The sequence below is a fragment of the Palaemon carinicauda genome, chromosome 39 (assembly GCF_036898095.1).
Source record: "Palaemon carinicauda isolate YSFRI2023 chromosome 39, ASM3689809v2, whole genome shotgun sequence".
In the NCBI taxonomy this organism is placed as follows: domain Eukaryota; kingdom Metazoa; phylum Arthropoda; class Malacostraca; order Decapoda; family Palaemonidae; genus Palaemon; species Palaemon carinicauda.
The window spans coordinates 20,566,777-20,587,806 of NC_090763.1; the positions used below are offsets into that span (position 1 = coordinate 20,566,777).

At 33.9% G+C, this 21,030-nt stretch overlaps 1 protein-coding gene across 1 annotated transcript in view; it reads left to right on the forward strand.

The window, feature by feature from the left end:
* LOC137631270 (mucin-6-like) overlaps positions 1 to 21,030 on the forward strand; it is a 111,040-nt gene that overhangs the window by 12,997 nt on the left and 77,013 nt on the right. The window contains exons 3-5 of the mRNA XM_068363051.1: positions 9,443 to 9,640; positions 13,691 to 13,837; positions 16,545 to 16,835. Coding sequence (XP_068219152.1) covers positions 9,443 to 9,640; positions 13,691 to 13,837; positions 16,545 to 16,835 — 636 coding nt within the window. The remainder of the gene's footprint in view (positions 1 to 9,442; positions 9,641 to 13,690; positions 13,838 to 16,544; positions 16,836 to 21,030) is intronic.

Sequence of the window (21,030 nt, forward strand, 5' to 3'; positions counted from 1 at the left end):
ACATATAATTTTGCCTACTATATATATATATATATATATATATATATATATATATATATATATATATATACATATATGTGTGTGTGTGTATATATATATGTATATATGTATATATATATATATATACAAATATATATATGTATGATATATATACACACACACACACATATATATATATATATGTATATATATATATATATATATATTTATTTATTTATATATATATAATATACACATATACACAAATCTAAGAAAAGAAAGACAAAAACTCATTTTAAGAAAGAAAATAAAAACTGTAATATGAGAAAAATCTGACGAGTTTAATTTAGCAATACAAAATAGGCTCTTCCTCTACATGATGAGATGGAAGCAAGTGAAGAAGAAATTAACTAATATAAGGAAATTTGTATTAGAATCAGCTCAAGAGATAGGTGGAAAAGTTCCTAAACTAAGTCAAGGGAAACTATCTGAAAACAAAAAAGTCTGATGACGAAAAGATTGGAAATGAGGGTAAAATGAAAGACAATATATGAAATATAATTAGCACAACTATCCAAAACAACAAACAAACAACCCAAGACATTTCGTAAACACAATCACATCACAAGAAAAGAAGCATCAGGTTATTGAAAAGAAGACTCGGAACAGGGGGCTAGCAGAGATTCGCTTTAAAAAATAAAAAAGAGAATATTATCAAGAGAGATGGAGAGAATTGCAGAGGATTTCTGTACAATGCTATACAATAGTGATATTAGAAACAACTTTGCCAATAGAAATAATGAAACGCCTGTGCTGGTACCAAACTTAACTGTAGAAGTAAAGAAAACATTAAAAGGCATGAAAAGAGGCAAAGCAGCTGGAAAAGATGGCCTAACATTTCATTTGATAATAGATGGAGATTTCATAGTAATGAAACTAGTTGAACTTTACACAAAAGTCTGCAAGATTGCTCTATACTGACAGCTTGGAAATACTTTATTATCATACTAATTCACAAAAAGGGAGACAATACCTGAAGAATTACTGCCCAATAAGTTTATTCTCGGTAATATATGAAATATTTACAAAGATCGTATTAGGCCGAATAGAGAGACCGCTAAACTTTAATCAACCAAGAGCTCAGGGAGTCTTTAGAAGTGAGTATTCAACAACTGACCATGTCCATAGAATTAACCCGCTAATAGAAATATCAACTGGTTATGGAAAACCGCTATATGTGGCATTTATACACTATGAGAAAGCTTTTGATTCTGTCAAAACCTCAGCAGTAATGAAAGCACTTCAAAATATGAATCTTCTGTTAGAATCCTACTTGAAGATATTTATACAGGAAGTACAAAAATTCTAAAACTACATATAGTGAGAAAATTTCGATTGAGAAAAAGAGTTAGACAGGGATGCCCCATCTCTTAAAATATCCACATCGTGCATAGAAGTTTATTAAGAATTTATATTGTTAAAATGTAGGAATTACCTTTAATGGGGAATTTTTCAACTTAAGATTTACTGATAGTGTAGTTGTGTTAAGTGAATCATGTGAGGAATTGCAAAAGATGATGTAAAATTTGAATAGAGAAAGCAGAAATATAGAACTGAAAATCAATATGATTAAACTAAGTTGATGTTCAATGAAAATGTAAAGAGACAACAAACAAGGGTTATAGACGAACCCTTAGAGATTGTTATTGGTTATACGTACCTTGGGCATACAGTTAGTGTTTCCCCAGGACATGAGACCGAAATTAAAAGAAGTTTAAGCATCGGATGGAGAGTTTATGGTAAACAAAATGATATTATGAAAAGTAATATTAATGCCATTTTCAGTAAAAAGACAAATATTTAATCAGATGGTTCCACCACTATTAACTTATGCATCGAAAAATTGGAGCCTTACTAAAGCATTTAGAAAATAAGCTAGTTACAACTCAAAAGAGTTATGGAAAGAATAATTATGAGAATACCACTATGAGACAGAAAAATAGCAACAGGAATATGGGAGTAAGCTGTAATAGAGGATATTGTAACAACATGTAAGAAAAAGAAATGAACATGGGCGGGACATATAATGAAAATGACAGACAATAGATGGATTTTAAGAATAACAGAATGGGTCCCTATCGATTACAAAAGAAGCAGGGGAAGGAAGAAAAGATGATGGATTGACGAACTAAGAAAGTTTACGGGTATGGACTGACATAGAAAGACCATAAACAGACGCAAGTGGAAGGACATGTCTGAGACCTTTTTCTACAGTGGACTAGTAACAGCTGATGATGAGGATGATATTATATACATATATGTATATGCATATATATATTTGTGTGTTGGTCTCTTATTCATGTAGGTAGAATGTTATCTTCACTAAGGTAAAGACATCTCATGGACGAGACTATCTATATCGATACCTTTGTTCTAAAATGTATTTTTTTTTCTTTTTACTATTCAGTAAGTCAAATGGATTCTGTGAGAATGGGGATACATAAAACTAGACTGATTTATAAAGGGGAAAAGATGTAAGCAATCATGACTCAAGGTTTATTGAATGGTATATAACCGTTATTATCATCATTATTATTATTATTATTTTGATTATTAAATGCTAAGCTACAACCCTAGTTGGAAAAGCAGGATGCTATAAGCCCAAGTTGGCCCTTAGGCATTGAATCTCTGACACCAATGCCAGGCCTTATGACCCATATTTCCTAAGTACAGTAACCTAAGTTAGCCCTTAGACGCCTAATGTCCTCCCTGGCCCCAACGCCAAACCATATGAATCAATGCAATTGTTTTTTTATATACTGTTTAACGTTAAGTTGAACTTATTTTCCCCAAATGTTGTTGGTGAAAAATACAGATAAAAACTACAAATATTCGTTAATTTTTAGCTAGTGATTATTCTTATTTTAAGGAAATTGATAAGAACAAAAATTAATTAAAGGGAACTTTGAGGATTTACTGTAGGTCTAAAATAGCCGGGCTAATTGCGTCAGCTGTGCTTTCTAATTACTTTGAAGAAGTGCGCAGTGATTGATCTCGAACTGGGAGAAGAATTAAACATTGATTACTTTTGTTGTAAGGGAGGAAAAGGGTGATCCGAATTTAGCAAAAATAATTTTTGAAAGCTATAAATTGCATAAAGCTGGAGATTATTATTATTATTATTATTATTATTATTATTATTATTATTATTATTAGATAGTACTTATTCGTATGGAAAAATTGTAGTCCATTAGCTTTTTAATCAAGATTTTGAAGAGTAGAATCATCCCCATATAAATAAGGGCTTGGTTCACTGGAGATCAAATTTATATTTACTGCCATACATAATTATGTACAGTATACTTGAAATTTATACTCTTTGTCCTTCTATTCATCTTTCAATCCTTATTTTTGTATTATTATATTGGAAATGGAAGGTGAATTTAGTATACAGCCAGTTATGCTAATGTATTTTTTTGCAAGCTCAGCCTAACTTCATTCGCCACCACCATAATATAATTATAGAGGTGTCGAGGGAATAGTTAGGCAGCATTTTAGATGATGTAGAAGTAAAAATTTACACATCCATCTCACCTCCACTGGTGTCCTTAAATTGAGAGGTCGGTTGCCTTAATACATACTTTTAAACTTTTTCTGTCGAAAGTATTTTCCTCCACCAACCGCCTTTTCTCTATTTTTCTCCCTTACTTTATATCGCCATCGAAATTGTTGTCTCCTTCTTGAGCGTTCAATCCAAACAGGTTCCACCCAAGCCCTCTTCGCTCCTTCCCCCCAATCCTTACTACATATCCATACCATCTCATTCTTGGTTGGCTTATAATCGGTAATTGTTTTACCCGGACGTTTATAATTTCTCAAAGGGAGTGCCTGATTGGGAATGCATCAAAAGGCACATGATGACGCAGTTATTAGAGGTGTATATAGTATAATTTTGTTTATCTGATGATTCACTGATGACACTTATCCCTCTACTGTGTGGTGGAGAGAGCGTCATGACTAAAGATGTATTGCAGTTTTCGTGAGATAGTTTTGGAAAACCAGGAATCTTCCACCTACTGGCGTGAGTGAATTCAACCTGTCAATTTGTTGATTCATGCCGACGAACATTTATTTATGAGCACGTGTTAAGTATTTTGATTTATGGTTCTTCTGCCCATTTCTTTAGGTAGAAAAGACAAGTTTGTGATTTCTCCTGGTTAGCCGTAAGAAAATTTAGGATGACAACCAATTCTGCATTTATTCACTTGTAAAGAATTTTTTATTTTTTCCTTGACTATATCATCCAGCTTGTTATTCATTACAGCCTTTGGATTTGTTTAACTTCATCTGCAGTTCAGTTCGTCTTCTGCCTCCATTGGTTTACATGAGGCCTCTGTTCCTACCTTTGTGCTTTGAAAAGGTTTTTATTTTTTTCAAATACTGTAGGGCAAAAGCTGAATTGGCTTTGCTTTTTATATTTCTAAAATAATCCAGTTCTAGATAAGGTAATTCAACACCTTTCTATGATACACCGCAACAAAGTGCATGTTTACACATATGGATTGGAAAATTTACACTAGTAATGTTTAAACATATATATTTCAAAGAAGTTATTGGATTATATTAGTTTTTTCTCACACAACAAATGTTATTGTGTTAACTTATTGGTTCACATATAAGGTAGTATTCTTAAAGACAACAGTTTTTCCTTCTCTCTCCCTCTTTCTCTCCGCTCCACCCTTCCAAGTCCCAATTACTGTCCATTACTTTTATCTGTGCCTTTTACCTCGGCTTCATCGCACTCATTTCTATCTCCGTTGACCCTTTCCCGACGGTGTTTGTCACGTCGGACAGATACAAATAAAAAGGAAATGGAGGTAAAAGACCCGCTTCTTCGTCCCTTTCAACCAGCTATCTATCGCCGGGAAAAGATCCCATGTTGGTCAGTTTCCTCGAGATAGATACCGCCGAGAGAGAGAGAGAGAGAGAGAGAGAGAGAGAGAGAGAGAGAGAGAGAGAGAGAGAGAGAGAGAGAGAGAGAACATATCGGTGTCTAGCCTTTCGCTGGGTTGCCCATGGACTCAACCCCCTCCCCCCCTCCCTTCTCCCCTCCCCCAGAAGTAATTTGTCCTTGTACTTGGGTTTAAAAGGGGAGTCGTTTGGGTCTAGTAATGTCTTTATCCTGGGTGATCATTATATATATATATATATATATATATATATATATATATATATATATATATATATATATATATATATATATATATATATATTATATATATTATTTATTTTATTATATATAATATAACATATATATATATAATAAAAGATATATATAAATTATTATAATAATATATATAATATTAATAATAATAATAATAATAATAATAATAATAATAATAATAATAATAATAATAATAATAATAAGTTTGATAACTTTTAAAACTGATCTCTCTCAACAGAGCACCGATTTATGAAACGAGAAGAAAAAGCTTCATGGGGTAAAATCACTTGATAATACCAGTTGAAAATAAGCATAAACGGTATGTTAATAAGGTGTTAATGTTAAATAGACATCGAATTTTAAGGATGAGCCAAATGGGCTGGAACCTCACCTTCCTTGTGAGCTAAGGATGAGGGTTTTGGGGAAGCCTGTAGGTCTACCTGGTGAGTCATCAGCAGCCATTGTCTGGCCCTCCCTCTTCCTAGCTTGTATGGAGAGGGGGCTTGGGCGCTGATCATGTCTCTGTATGGTCAGTCTCTAGAGCATTGTGCTGCTTGATAGGGCAATGTGACTGTCCCTTGCCTCTGCCATTTATGAGTGGCCTTTAAACTTTGAAACTGGTTCTAAAGGGAAGTCTCTTCTGCTTTGTGACATTGCTGTGGAGAGACTCGGAGCTAAAGATGATCTTGAATCTGTTGCCATGTATACCTCCCATAGCCAGTCTGGAATTGGAAAGAAAGTGGTAAGGGGAAGACAGTTCAAGGAGCTGAACAGCTAGTAGGAAGACGTCTTTTAAGATATGGATGACGAGTAATATAATGAATGTGGGACTGAAGTAATGCTTTCTTTGCTTCAGGGTTGTTAGGGCTTATTGGAAACGTCCTTGACTGACGTCCTGATGGACGGAGATCGAGTCCCGCTCAAACTCGGTAGTTTCTTGTAGTGTCTGCCCCCTCACCATCCTTGTGAGCTAAGGATGGACTGGGGCTTGGGGGGGGGGGGACTGTAGGTCTACCTCCCAAGTCATCGGCAGTCATTCCCTGGCCCTCCCTGGTCCTAGCTTGGAGGGAGAGGCAGCTTGATCGCTGATCATGTACTGTATATGTAGTTAGTATCTGGGGCATTGTCCTACTAGGCCATTGTCACTGTCCATTATGTCTGCCATTCATGAGCAACCTTTTAAAAAAGATAAATGGAAGGCAATTCAAGGATCTGAACAGCTAGTAGGAGGATGACAAGTAAAATAATGAATGTGGGCTTAAGTACTGTACTGCACTACCTACTTTACTTCAAGCAAGGCATATTGTGGGGCCTATCCTCTTCCCCAACCTCATTGACACTAGTAGGGTCTAACTTTACTGAGTTTTATCAGTCTTGTGCCCAGCCGTTTAGGTTTCTCAAGATGGTAAATGTTCTGTTATATTATAGAAGTCACAAATTATTTATTCGCCATTTCTTAGACTAATGAAAAAGTTATCGCACTTTACATTGAGATTATTCTAAGTGTTATGCCCAGAAGGAAGGTAATGCCATTTGTGCACCTCACATTATTATTATTATTATTATTATTATTATTATTATTATTATACTAAGGTATAACCCTAGTGTGAAAAGCAGGATACTGACCATAGTTGTTTTGGCTAATTCTATGATTAGCCAAAACAACTATGGTCAGTAAGTATAATCAGTTGAAGAGTAAAGTGGAAAAAAGAAAATGGGAATGGATGCAAAGTAGTAGACAAAAATCGGGGGGGGGGGGGGGTCCGTTCGGGGCAAAAGAGATACTTATAAATGATACCTACAGTGGTATAATTTATAAGTAGACAAAGAAGAAGAAGAAGACACTAAAACCTGTTTGTATTATTGGTGCACCTACGGTGAACCGTTCCCCCTGTTGCAGCTAGGTACTCAACGGCCTTCCCGGCCCCAGCACAGAGTCATATGTCCTAAATTCATAAATTTGATGGAGCCCTAAACCCACAAGATTTTTTTTTTTTTTTTATTTCCATCGAGATAAGATTTTCACATTTTTTCGACGCCTGTTCGGTACGTTCTACAATTTCCGGTAATTATTATATTTTTTGTTTATTTTAGAGCTTCTATCCTATTTATAACCCCTAAGAATTTCCTAATTATGTCTTCATATTCTTGTCCTTATGAAGGACATTCATTATCTTATGGCTAAAATTAAACTTGTGAGTATTCACGGCAAAGGATTGATTTAATCCTGTAATTTGATAATACCTTATTTAAAATTAATTTCAAGGAAACCCATTTGAAGTTCATCAACTGATGTAGTCTTGCCATCCTTTTTATGATGAATATAATTTTTTTTTCTTGCATTATTTTCACTATAAATCTTTCCTCTCGAGAGAAGTGGAAAAGGCAAACGAATGCTTAGACAAGTGAGTAATCGAGGGAGGGAAATGAGAAGTAAGAAGTCCATGAGAAGAGGAATAAACCTTAAGAGGCGAAGAGAAGGAGGTGTTGAAGAGGAATGAGGGGAATACGAATATATTAAGTCTTTCTTGCGCCTTGGAGTGGAAGTAATAGGAAATGAAAAGGGGGGAGTTGAGGGGAAGGGGAGAAAGAGGGAAGGTAGGACTTTGGGGAGAGAGAGAGGGAAGGAAACAGCTAGGAAAAGGGGTCCCGTAAAGGAGGGATACAAGGCTGGTGGTGATGGGTAGGCCGAGTAGTAGCATCTCGTAGATAAAGCTCTTCTCTCTCTCTCTCTCTCTCTCTCTCTCTCTCTCTCTCTCTCTCTCTCTCTCTCTCTCTCTCTCTCTCTCTCTCTCAGGAGAAAGCTAAGAGTTTGGGATGCATGATATCATTACCACACTGCTTTTCTTATATTACTCTGTATGTCCCGCCAACGGATGAGCTCTTTATGCATGAAAGATGAAATTTCGACTTCCAGCGACGCTTGGCGCTTCGAACCGTGGGTGTGTTCAAGTGGGGAATTGGCGTCTGAGGATGTTCTTCTATGGGAGAGTCGAACCGTGGAATGCCTTGATGAAGTTTTGAGTTTATGGGGCTGTTCGGGATTAGCCAGACTTACATTTATCATTATTTAATTATTTTTTTATATCCGGTATTTGTTTCTGATAATTGAGAGCCTCAAGTTATTCAACAGTGTTCCGTTATGGAATTTATATCTCCAAACGATGTATTTTTCAGTCATTTTTTTCAGTGAAGTGCACCACCAGAGGTGCACTGTAAGCATTATTAAAAAGTCTGTGCAGCCTTCTATGCACTCACTTTTTTAGCCTTCTAAATACCGCCGAGCCCACTTCTTGACTTTCACCTTATTGTCCAATCTCTTGAATTTGCCTTCTTACTGCAACTGTAGGATTGTTCCCTTAGTGCTCATGGGTGCTGATTAGCCTCCCAGGCCCCTGTGAAGGTCCATCTGACCTAAATTCGGAAACCCAAATCTAGTTAAAAACAAAGACAAACAAACAATTTTGTTCAATATGATTTTCTCTTGTTGAAGTATTCTATCGGTAGTTGCTTGGAGTGAATTGGAGATTCATGGGAGAGGTTTATACTACAATAACTAATAAATAATATTCTGTTCATGATTTCTTATATATTTTTCTTATTGCAGGTTATTTTTGTTTTCTGTTTCGTTTATTATATTTGACTGAAACGTGTGTTAAGTCAAGAAAAGAAGAGTTCCCTTTACATAATTCGTGTAATTTTATCTAGTAAATTTGTTTGACTGATTGATGTGGTCATAAAATAAACTAGATTCAGCTCTTTATTTTTTATGTTTTTACTGAAATCTAAGCTACATACATTACTAAAACAGTGTAATTTTTATTACAGTATATTGTGTATATATCTTGTTATACTGAAAGATAAATTAGTTATACGGTGAACATAATTCAGTTTTCAAATTGCTCTTCTTTTTCTTCTTTGTACTAAGAGAAGAACTTTGCTGTATCTTGTATTTGTATCTTATTCTTAGAACGGGAAAGCGATAATTTATTTGCACATTAAATACAATTCAATTTTCAAAATCTTGCATACTTCACAGACTAAAATATGTGAATTCTCCGACTTAAAAATACGGTAGAATTTTTGTATTTTTTCTTGTCATTCCAGAAGACGGGAAGATCAGTTGATAATATAATGAGTATTATTTTAAACTTTTATCCCCCCACACACATGGTTTATTCTTTTCCCCTCTCATGTTTCATTATTATTTTTTTTTCCATTCTTGCGTCCTCGTTGCAGGTCACCCGGTGCACAGCGTGGCTTACAATGGCATTAACGGCATTATCTACAACAGCACCATCCTGGCTACAGGCTGCTTCTCTGCCCGCGAACTGTGGAGACTCTCTAAAAGTGAGTCCAACCTACTAGCGTCTATCGCGAGGATGGAAGAGAGAGAGCGTAATGGAGGAAAAGATAAGTGGATGGAGGAAAAGAGAGGTGAGAGAGAGAGAGAGGGGGTGGGTGTGGAGAAAGATAGACACAGAGCCTTGGGTGGGGTCATCATGCAGTTGTTATTTAGGAGGGTGTATCTAGTTTTAATCGGTGACCGTGTTGTTTAAAGAGGGCGTCTACATCATATAAGGACCTAAAGATTGTCTTATTTACCTTTCCCACCCATGTTTTCCTTTGCTTCATAGAAAGTCAAATTGTAATGTTTCGTGGGAAATAAATTATGTTCATGGGCCTAAATTTATCGGTGAATTATGTTCCTGGGACCCTAAATTTATTCGTTTGTATAGTAAATAACTCCAACAATGAATAATTTACCGATATCCTATTTTCTCTAAAATGAAATTTTCTAGTACAATAATAATTTATGAATCGTGGGCTCGCTATAGACTCCCTTAGGGAAATATTCTACCTCAGTGGACAAATACATACAGTAGGCCTACTGCCTGATGCTTAGTTATTATTATTATTATTATTATTATTACTTGCTAAGCTACAACCCTAATTAGAAAACCAGGATGATATAAGCCCAGGGGCTCCAACAGGGAAAATAGCTCAGTGAGGAAAGGAAACAAAGAAAAATAAAATATTTTAAGAAGAGCAACATGATTAAAATAAATATCTCTTATATAAACTATAAAAACTTTAACAAAACAAGAGGAAGTGAAATAAGATAGAATAGTATAGTATGCCCGAGTGTTGTACCCTCGAATTAAGATTTATGCTTGCTGCCTCATATATTATCAATCTTCTCGTTATGTTTCATTATTCCAGTTGATTTTCACTGTAAATGGTGTTCACTTATTCCCATCTTTCTTAGAAAACATTGCAATTAAATCCATTCTTGTGGATCCTTATTTTATGTTGCCTGCTGTGGGTCCTGGTATAAAGCTGTTGGACAATAGAGTACTTTTTTCGAGTACGTGTTCAAATCTAATCATATCTATTACGAAATAGTTCGTTATGTCGTAAAACTGTTGTATATCTGGAGGGATGAAATTTGATAAGAATCTACACATGATTTTGAAATACATTTTTACAGGTGTCTTTTGATTCTACTGTAGTTTGTAAATCATTTCTTTAAACTCCATTGTATTCAATATATCAAATTAGAATTGGCGTTAAAACTGATTCATGAGCTATGAATTGTATCATATGGTCCAAAACTAATGGAAATTAGAAACGAATCATAGCATTTTCGTCAAAAAATAAGTTCTTGTATAATACAGCTTCATTGTCTTCTTAATGTATCGAAATTACCATACAACTGAGTTGCATTTATTAAGCCCCCAAACAGTATACTTATTTACCTATGGTCTCGTTGTTTTTTTCTGATAAGGATTGTTTTTGCTAAAATGGGGGATTTCGAAAGAATTGGTATCTCGTAATCTAATATCCTTTTGACACATCCAAGGCTCTGAATGTCTCTGTGGGTGATATATCGAGAATGTACTGCTTCATGTAAACGTGTGAAAGTTGCTCAAGAATGCTTTGGTGGATGTGAAAGTGTGCTCTTGAAAGAATTAGGGTGAGTACTGTTATGCTAATGCACAGGTCTCAGAGTAGGTTATTATTATTATTATTATTACTATTATTGTTGTTGTTGTTGTTGTTGTTGTTCATGTGGTTTATTACATCGTTCCTTGACGATCGTGGTCTGCCATATGATAAATAATGCCACATCATCATTATTGTTTCGTTACACGTTTAGAGATGAAATATGTTCATCATTAGTAGTCGAGCAGATGTGCTAACAGGATTACAGTTAACTTTTTTCCATTGCTTTAATTTGTTATAGATTTGCTTTCGAATTTACTTACTTGTCGTTTCCATTGCACTTTAGATGCGAGATTGCTTAATTAGATAACTTTTTTATTATCAATTATGTGCGCTTTTTTAATGCTTTATACGATCTTGGTGCATGGCCAGCGGCCTCAACTTGTTCATTAGCCTGTGATAGAATGAAAGTAGAACTGCATTGCTATGTAGATTGCATTTTCAAAGGATGCTACTGCACTTTTGAGCTCAGCTGTACATGCGAGTTTTTACCAATGCATTCATAATTACGAGAGATGTTAGAAGGTGAGGAACGTTTGCGGCAATAATACATTAACTATAAAGTCTTGATTTTGCAACTTGAAGGAATAGGTTGATTAGTAGATACTCGGAGAATTCATGAGTGATTAAGATTATTTCGACTTGTTTGATAATTATCTAAGCTCCGTTGTTAGCTAATCCTAAATAGTATATTTTTATCTAAGAACCAGCCCTTTTGATTCTTTTTAAATGAATCCCCATTTCTTCCTCTTTGTCGTTCATTTTCGTTTGTGAAATTTTTGATTACCAAAGTAGAGTTTCAGCCAGTAGGCTTACTCGCTCTTTCCAGGTTGCATAGTCATTAACTCGGTTAAAAATCTTCCAAACCAACAAGGTTTAACTGACTCTATTTGCAAATAGTTTATGAAACAGAATTACCATAAACTTTTCTTCTTGTTTTTGTTAATGTTCACACATCTAAAAGTGCCCGATTTTACTGTATATGTAGAAAATTTTGCGTAATATTTTGATGTACTGTATGTACAGTAATTACTGCACGTAAGTTTTTCAACTTAACATTTCTACATTCTTTTTTATCTTAAATGTATATCATCATTTGTGTTATGTAGAATTTCCCATTTCAGCCAATAGGAAGCATCTATCTTGGTATATTAAGGGTTGATTCACACTATCGGTCCGGTCACGCTCCGCTCTCGCTCTAGTCACGGTCCGGTCAAATACTGTTACGTGATTTTAAATGGAAGCATTCACACTGGCGCTCCGGTCCGGTCTCGTTCCAGTCTCGCTCCGGTCAAGATAAAAAAAAATCATTATGTACAATAACAGACTAATGTTCAATTATGCTTTTTCCTTATATTTATAATTTTGCCAAGACACTGGTCGGAGCGAGAGTGTGAATCAACCCTTAGTGCTTGAAGAATATAATGCTTTTGCTTATCTTTGCAGTAATCCAATAGTTGTTTTTCATAGTATTTGATCCATTATTTTATAGTTTATATTAGTTTATACTATGTGCACTAATTGAATATAGCCATGAATAAATTTTATACTAAGGGTGCACCATTTTTGGATATCTTAAGTCCCTTGAAATTTTTAACGATAAAAATACTTTCTGATTTGTCTTTGTAATATTCCCTATTATGTATTTTGGTAAAGTCTCAAATATCTCCATATTATTTTCCCTTTAGCTTATCCTTATATTCAAAGACCCCAAGATGCGCAAATACTATTTCTCAGTACGGTAATAACTGATCATTTAATATGTAAAATTGACATATTTTTTAAGCAAGTTACCCTATAAGATTTATCTAAAATTATATTGTTTATCTTCATTGTATTTTTCTACATTAGTGTATAACATGAATAGTAAATATATATTCAATATATTTAAAAGTAAATTACCTTCATATGGTAGATATTTGGAAAGCTTAGGATGGCTTGAATGGAGACAATGAATTGGGCTGCATGCTTGTCTCAGATGATTTTACCGTTTGTCTTTTGAAGCTGAATGACATGACCTTCGTGGCCGTGTTTTGGTCAGGTAGGGGGATGGATTGTAAAACTTTGCTCCTGACGCAGACGTTCAAAGTGTGATGTTTAAAGCGCAGTCTGTTATAGACAGTTGAAAGTGAGTGGCAGTCGAGTAAAAGTGTCTCTAAGGTGCTGCTGGAAGAGAAGTTCGAGGGTGACGTCTGTGTGCCAAAAGACACTCGTGCTTCAGATATCAAATCTGGTCTTAGTTTTAAAGTCATCAAAAACCCTGCACAAAAAATTTACATTTTAGGAATAAGACTTTTTTATAGCTTGATTTTATTAAGTAAATTATTATAATTCAAAACCATTTTAAAACTGAATGACGTAGGGAGCCTTTAAATTTCTTCTTCTTAATTTGTATCATAATACCTAAAGTAGTTTTAGATTGTTAAGAGTATTGACGAGTCTCTAAAGCAACTACAAAAAGTGTGTATTGCTTTTATTCAGCCTCCATCATGGCTATGAGTAGCAGTGGAACAGGAGTGAGTACTATCAAAATGGAGAATCCCCCTTACTACACAACTTATACATCCCCGGTACCTGACCATACACTCATGGCTGGCGCTTACAGCACGTATATGGAGCGTGCAGATAGTAAGTGGAATCAATTGAAGTTTTTATTTAGAATGTAAGCAAGAAAGATCTGTTCTGGTTTTTATTTGTCATGCTGACAATTCCTAATGCTAAATTAAAATGTGCTCTGCTTGAAGTTAAGAATTTAATCTGTTTGTTTTTAATTCATTATTTAAATGTCCTTCCTTTATCAGTAGCTCTTTTGTCACTGGGATATGTGGTGCCATCAATCATAATTAGACACCCTTTCTTAGGTGTTTTATCTCTCTCTCTCTCTCTCTCTCTCTCTCTCTCTCTCTCTCTCTCTCTCTCTCTCTCTCTCTCTCTCTCTCTCTCTCTCTCTCTCTCTCTCTGTGTGTGTATGTGTAATGTAATGTATGCAGTAATATATAACTCTCAGAACATGTTCTTTGGAAAACCATATGAAAGAAACAATGCTTACAGCATACATTCTATTTTGTCCCCTTTTTAGCACTTCCCATTGCTACTATGCGTTCATGAAATATGCTATCATATAGTGACCACTTCAACATGATCTTCATTATATGTATGTATGCAATGTGGATTTATTGAATCATATATTTAAACATAAACTCTTTGTATATCAGTCTGTAGAATGATCCATTCAGAACTGATTTTTATTAAGTTTGATTTAATGTATCAGATGTGAACCTTCCTGTTATTATTTTAGCAGAGATCTTTTAATTATGCTTGGAAATGCTATTTTTGCTTTTGATGATGTCTTCTTTGCCTTTGTCATTGCCTTGTGCTGCTCTTTAAAATTGTTTGCTTGCTTCTGTGAAGTCTTTGAGGACAAATATAGTTTTCGGCAAACACTGGAAACATAATCCTTATCCATGGCCATATACTGTAATTGTATTCATTAAATGTCAATTTGTTACATATGATGAGTTAATATAAAGGGCTGATGCAGATAATTCTAAACAAACAACGATAACATATGGTTGAGGAAATAGGTCCAGTGTTCATGGATATAGTTACAGTATATTCATTTAATTGTCCTTATATTCATACACACTGAAACAGATGTGTTACAAAAATACTGATTCACGGTAGTGCCCCCTTAAACTTAAGGAAATGTACGTGGGATTTTGATTTGGCTGTTGAAACCAATCCTATAGTTAGCAAGGCCACAATCCCTAATTATAAGCCTACCTGACATTTTTCATATTTTGATTTTCTTTTCATGTAGAATGTCTAATTTTTTCCTAGCTATACAGTATATTCCTTCAAGAAAGTATTTTGGTTTTGTAATGACTAAAACTTGAGGCTATCAAACTAAATCAAAATGTTGTAATGCAGAAAGATGTACTGTTGCATTAAATAAAAACAATGTTAGTGAAGGTTAGCACATTCATAGAAAAAGGAAAATGGCAAAGATAAGTTATGTAAAACCTGTTTGACATGAAATCCAGTGACAATGCAGTACACACATTCTTCATTTTATACTACCCCAATAAGTAACAATGCAAATGCCAGCCATTACATAATACCCACTTCTTATTTGGCCCACGCCAAGGACTTGAACTTCATCTAATCTAAGCTGTCAAAGCAGATTTTTTTTTTTTATTTAATACTTGACTGGAATATTTCCCCAAAATGTAATGCACATTCACTTGACTTGTCACTTTAAAGTCTATACTTGACATGGTAACAAGCAAGGATAGATGACCACTGCAAATCAAAGAGGGCCACCCAAAGGGAGACGAGTTCTACAAAAGACAATAATGCAACTGAAACAAAAACCATTGATGCCTGATATGGCAGCAATAGATGTGCTACATTAGGCACTGCACATTATAGTGTTACATATTGAAGTGTGATTTAACGTGCACTGGAAGCTAAAAAAAAATCTGAAGGATATTTTGTCTTGCACAACATGATATTCATTTCAGTAAGTGAATGAAAAGATGAGGACTGCATATTAAATATTATTATCTACTTGAAAGCCACTCGTAGGTTTCCCTTTGCATAAATTTCCCATTATTTGTTTTTTATCAAGGAATTATGGAAGAGGACTTTCATATTTCTTGTTAATGTCTTTTACTTTCATTTATTTTGTGGATTATTTTTGTTAGTCACATTTTTATAAAAAAAAAGAATTACATTTTAGCCATTTCATGCCTAATACTGTACATATAAGATTTTGGAGGTCCTTTATTCACTGTAGGAAGAACATGATTTTGAATAATTTTAACATCTGCATACAGTGTATATGTATTTTACTTTAGTCAAAGTAATCAATCCTCGATGTTATTGGAAGGGCACATTCCTAGGATCAACAATTGTAGCATCAACTTAAAACCAAGATCCCGTATGATGTTTTGTTCGTTTTGAAGCTTGCTATTTATATCTGCCAATTCCCATTATTTTCTATATGATATTTCTCAGTTTTTTTAAGCCAATTAAGTTTCCATTAATTATAAATGAAAAGTGACACCAGTCAGTAATGTCAGTGAGAGGATAATATCCTTTTGTTATTGATGGCACTAAAATTATCCTGTAATGTTTAAAAGTGTTATTGTTACTGTATATCTGTAATATAATTACAATTCTTTGTAGGAAAAAATTTCATTATACACTACTTTTCTACAGTATAAGGGTGGGAAACTAACTTCCACATATATTACCAATTTCAGTCATAGTAATACAGATTGTTTAAGAGTTTGCATTCTGTCAAGATGTTAATGCCCTTCTAATTTTTCAGGCCCTCTTTCCATGGGTCGAACACATGATCCACATTCGCCCCTAGAGCCCCGCAGCAAAAGAGTCCGTCGCTTGAGTTCTGAAGAGGATACGATGGACAACAAAAATGATTTGGCATATTATACCCAGTCTCCTGCATCACTTTCATCTCATACTTCATCATGGCACTCTGATATCGACCACGGTGGGTTGGTGGCTCCCTCGGCAGCTTCAGCGTCCGCAGCAGCAGCCGCGTCTAGCACCTTCCTTCACCCTCACACTTCCCCTCACCACCACTCGCAACACACTCTCGGTATTCGATCTTTCTCTCTCTCCTGCTATCTTCTGACAGTACTACCTGTGTTAGGTGTTAAATTTACTTCACTATCGTTCCCAAAGACTAAAGGTGATTAGTTTAAGATCTTAATTGGTGATAATTATAATTGAAGTTCTGATCAAGTTATGGTGAAATTTAACACACCTCAAAATTTCTCAGTGCTGTACTGTACTGTTATAGGGTACATTCTTTGATAGCATAAGTAGTCCACCATATAGACGGTTATGGAGCATTTTTGTTACATGAATTTATGGTCTTGACCTTTCCCTTTAGACAGATTTTTCCATGATTATAGAAAGAATTACTCGATACACATACCATAAAAAATTTTGATGATATAATAAAGGGTCAAGCTGAGAAGACATTACATACCATTCCAAGTCTTAGACTAAGGTTCAGGCCTACTTTATACAGGCTAATGATATAGGTTTGTCATAGGCTGGTCGACATTGTCTTAATGTGCAGTTCATTATTCAGAGATTTCCTTAGTTATAAAGGAATAGTTTAGATTTAAGTACAGTGATACCTCGATATGCGAGTATAATCTGTTCCAGGAGCAAGCTCGTAAATCAAAATAATTTTCCCATAAGAAATAAAGGAAAATCACTTGATGTGTTGACACGTCCATAAATACACATAAAAGTACCTATATACACTCATTTATAAGAATTGCAATGTTATATGAAGAGTGAATTATCACCTCCAAAACCTTTTCTTTAAAATTTCATACTCGTGCAACATTGTATTGTTGGTATTACAGTATTAGATAGATTCAGTCCTTATCCTGATGAAACCGTATCTTCCATTAAATTTTGCAAGTTAACATCTCTAAAACCTTTTGATGCTCTCCTATATTCAGCTCCAATACTGTTGCAAAAAAAACTGTGTTTTGGTAACTGTACCACTTCTAACTGTTCATCAATCCAGATAAACATAACTTTCAGTATTAAGATCAATATTGCCGTTGATCCGTCAATGACAGCATCGATTCTGGTTCTTTTAATGTTTCGATATCCTTTATTGTTCAGAACTGTAACTGTACCAATTGGGAATGTTGCAGGACAAATATAAAGTTTCTGCAGATTGGCTATAGCTTTTACTTCTTTCTACTGCCTTTGTTAATCATGCGGGGGCCATCGTCACGATACTGTAAACTTTATAACACAGCACAATGCATTATGTCTTTATGGTGAACAATAGTGAAGACAACTCAACAAAAAACATGTGGTCTCAACTACAAAAAAAAGAATTCCAAAGATGTGAGCGATGGTTCTACAAATACTGTTGGGAGACCAAAAGAGTTAGGTTCTAATCAAAGAGGAGTTGCAATACCAAAACAAAATGGTGAAAAAAAAGCTTGTGAACACTGCACTGGTAGTGTATGATTATGTATACTAATCTAGTTAGTACTTGTCCACAAAAAACACGAATACAGACAAAAATTTTGCTTTCAGACCGATTCAATGAACGAATACTAAAATGAAACTTCATAGTCACATACCGAAAAGAACGTATTACAAGTTACTCATGATCCAAGCTATTACTGTACCATGAACTATTTGAAAAGAGGAATCTAGAGTAGGTAAACAGATCTTGGGGCAATAAATCTGTGAAATAGTTAAGCTGGCAAAATTATATTTACTATGACAATTTATCATATTTTCAACTAATGATCATAAGCTTCTTATCCCTATTAGGAATTGATAGATTAATGAACAAGACCTAAGACATTAAGCCTTTTGAGTGTCGAACCCAAAACAAAATAAATTTTACTAGATTGAAGAATTTTTTTCTTTCAATCAAGAGATTTTCATTATTAAACATTGTTTTACCAAGTGGTATTTTAATGAATACTTTAATGTAAACTAAGAAATTCCTTTGTATTTTGCACCCTAACCATCAGAACACTGTTTTAGGGATTACTCAATACATCTTATTTCTGTGTACAGTACTCAAAAGACCCTTGCAATTGCTTCTTTTGGTTTTTGTGCTTGAACTGATTGCTGAGTTTAAACCATAATAATATATATAAAGTGTTTGAAAAAAATACAAGTGTAGTTGAGACAAAATTTATTGAAACTTTTTGAAGAATTAGTAATAAAAAAATTCAATAAAATGAGATATGCGAGGTACAGTAATGATATTTTACTGCCACAAACACACCATACTAAATCTCTTATAATAAATCACGTGTATTCCCTTTTTGCCAGTTTTATTAGATTGAATTTATTCTGAGGGCCTCCTATATGAATAAGTGAATATTTTAAGTTAGTTTAAATGAGTTGGAAGTTGTCATTCAAGTATTATACAGTATTTAAATATTGGAGAACTTTCTACTCATTAAATTAAAATAAACTAATTAAGAAATTGATTTTCTTATAAAAGTTATTTTAGATACTTTCATTTGTGATATATCTTTAATATTATGACATTTAGGTTAGCATTGGTACAGGTACTGAGAAATTATGAGTTTTGGATATTAATAGTCATTTCTGGTGGAAATTTTATTGTCCATTATAGCCTGAAACAGGAGGTACTGTTATCTTTAATCTAAGATTCGACTTTTCCTCTGATATCTATTAATTCTTGGTCTTTAAGCAGCACTAGAAAGATATGAAGAACATCATATTCTTCTCTCTTTTATGTTTTGTGATCAAACTCAGAAATTATATTCTCCAAATTTCATTATTTTTAATGTTATTCCAGTTAGTTTTTTGTAGATAGATTGAAATGTTCAAGATTTTCAAGTTAGTTTAGCCATCTGGGATTTTGAATTGAAATAATAGTTATTGTTGGAGAACACTTTTTTGAATTATTTGATAAGTGGGACTAAGAGTCAAGTTTGCTCTTGTGGTAATGAGATAAAACTTTGAATTTAAAACTAATGATCTGGTATAAAATTTATAGCTAAGCTATAAGTGTTAACTCTCTACATACATTAGTTTTTGCAAATATTTTTTCATTTACAATATCCTCAGTATTTTCTCTTTATTCTTTTCTGAGTTTGATCTTTTAGAACTAAACTTAAAGTAACTTAGGTTAATTCTAGTTGTAGTGTTCAGAGAATGCGTAGAGTAGATGTTATATCCAGTATGGTATATTCATTTACATTTACTTGCATTGCTAAAGTCTTCAGCATCAAAAGTCCATAGTCAGCTTGAAATATTCCAGTATCAGTTCAAGAAAGTGGTCATTATTAAATTCCTGCCATTTGATGGTACTAGTTTTGAAGTACAAAGAGAAGATCTTTATGCCTTTTTATTGCTAAAGGATTTCTACTCTGAGAATATCTTTTTCTACATCTTAAGCCACATATCTATATATATATATTTATTGCACTCACTAACTCCTAAAAAGTTTTACATTTCATTCCAATTTGCAAATTTGTACAGTGTAAGTTTGTGAAAGCTAAATCATAAGCTCATTCCAAATTAAACCCAGTTTACATTAAATGTCCTTTAAAAGAATCCACTCATCTGCTCATTGATTTTAGAAGGTAAAAGAAATATATTATTCATTGTAATTTTCATCTAGATATTCTTTTAGTCTATAGTTTTACTTGTTGCATTTTATTGAGTCATTGGTTACTCATTACTTGTGTAGTTTTATATGCTTAGAAGTTGAATAGATTAGTATGACACTAGAAATAGTACAAAACCGTTTTATGTTAGCTGAACTTTAGTATGCACATTGGAGATATTTAAAATCTACACTGCTATTTATCTGTCAATCATGCGGTACACTTGCAAATTGATTTCATATGATGCAATCTTAATGCCTTTCTTCCTTTTTGCATTTGAAGTACTGTAGATAGTAATGTTGAAGATTAAGTATACATATTTTTATTAATGTCGATAAATGTAAATAATTGATATAAGAATTTATGCTGAATTAATATTATCATTAATTATGAAGCTTTGAAATATACTAAAAGTTTCTAAAGAATGAAATTGATTAGCTATCATAAACTTGACTTGAGCAATCACTATTTTGTACCTGCTCATAAAGGAGATATACTGTATGTAAATTATTTTACCAGATACACATACAGCATCTCTCATTTACGTCCCTATTTCTTAATTTCCTCACAAAGAGCCTTTGCTCTTGATATGGCAGTTACAAGACCTGTCTTTACACCATAACAATCTAAAGAGTACAGAACTTCAACACT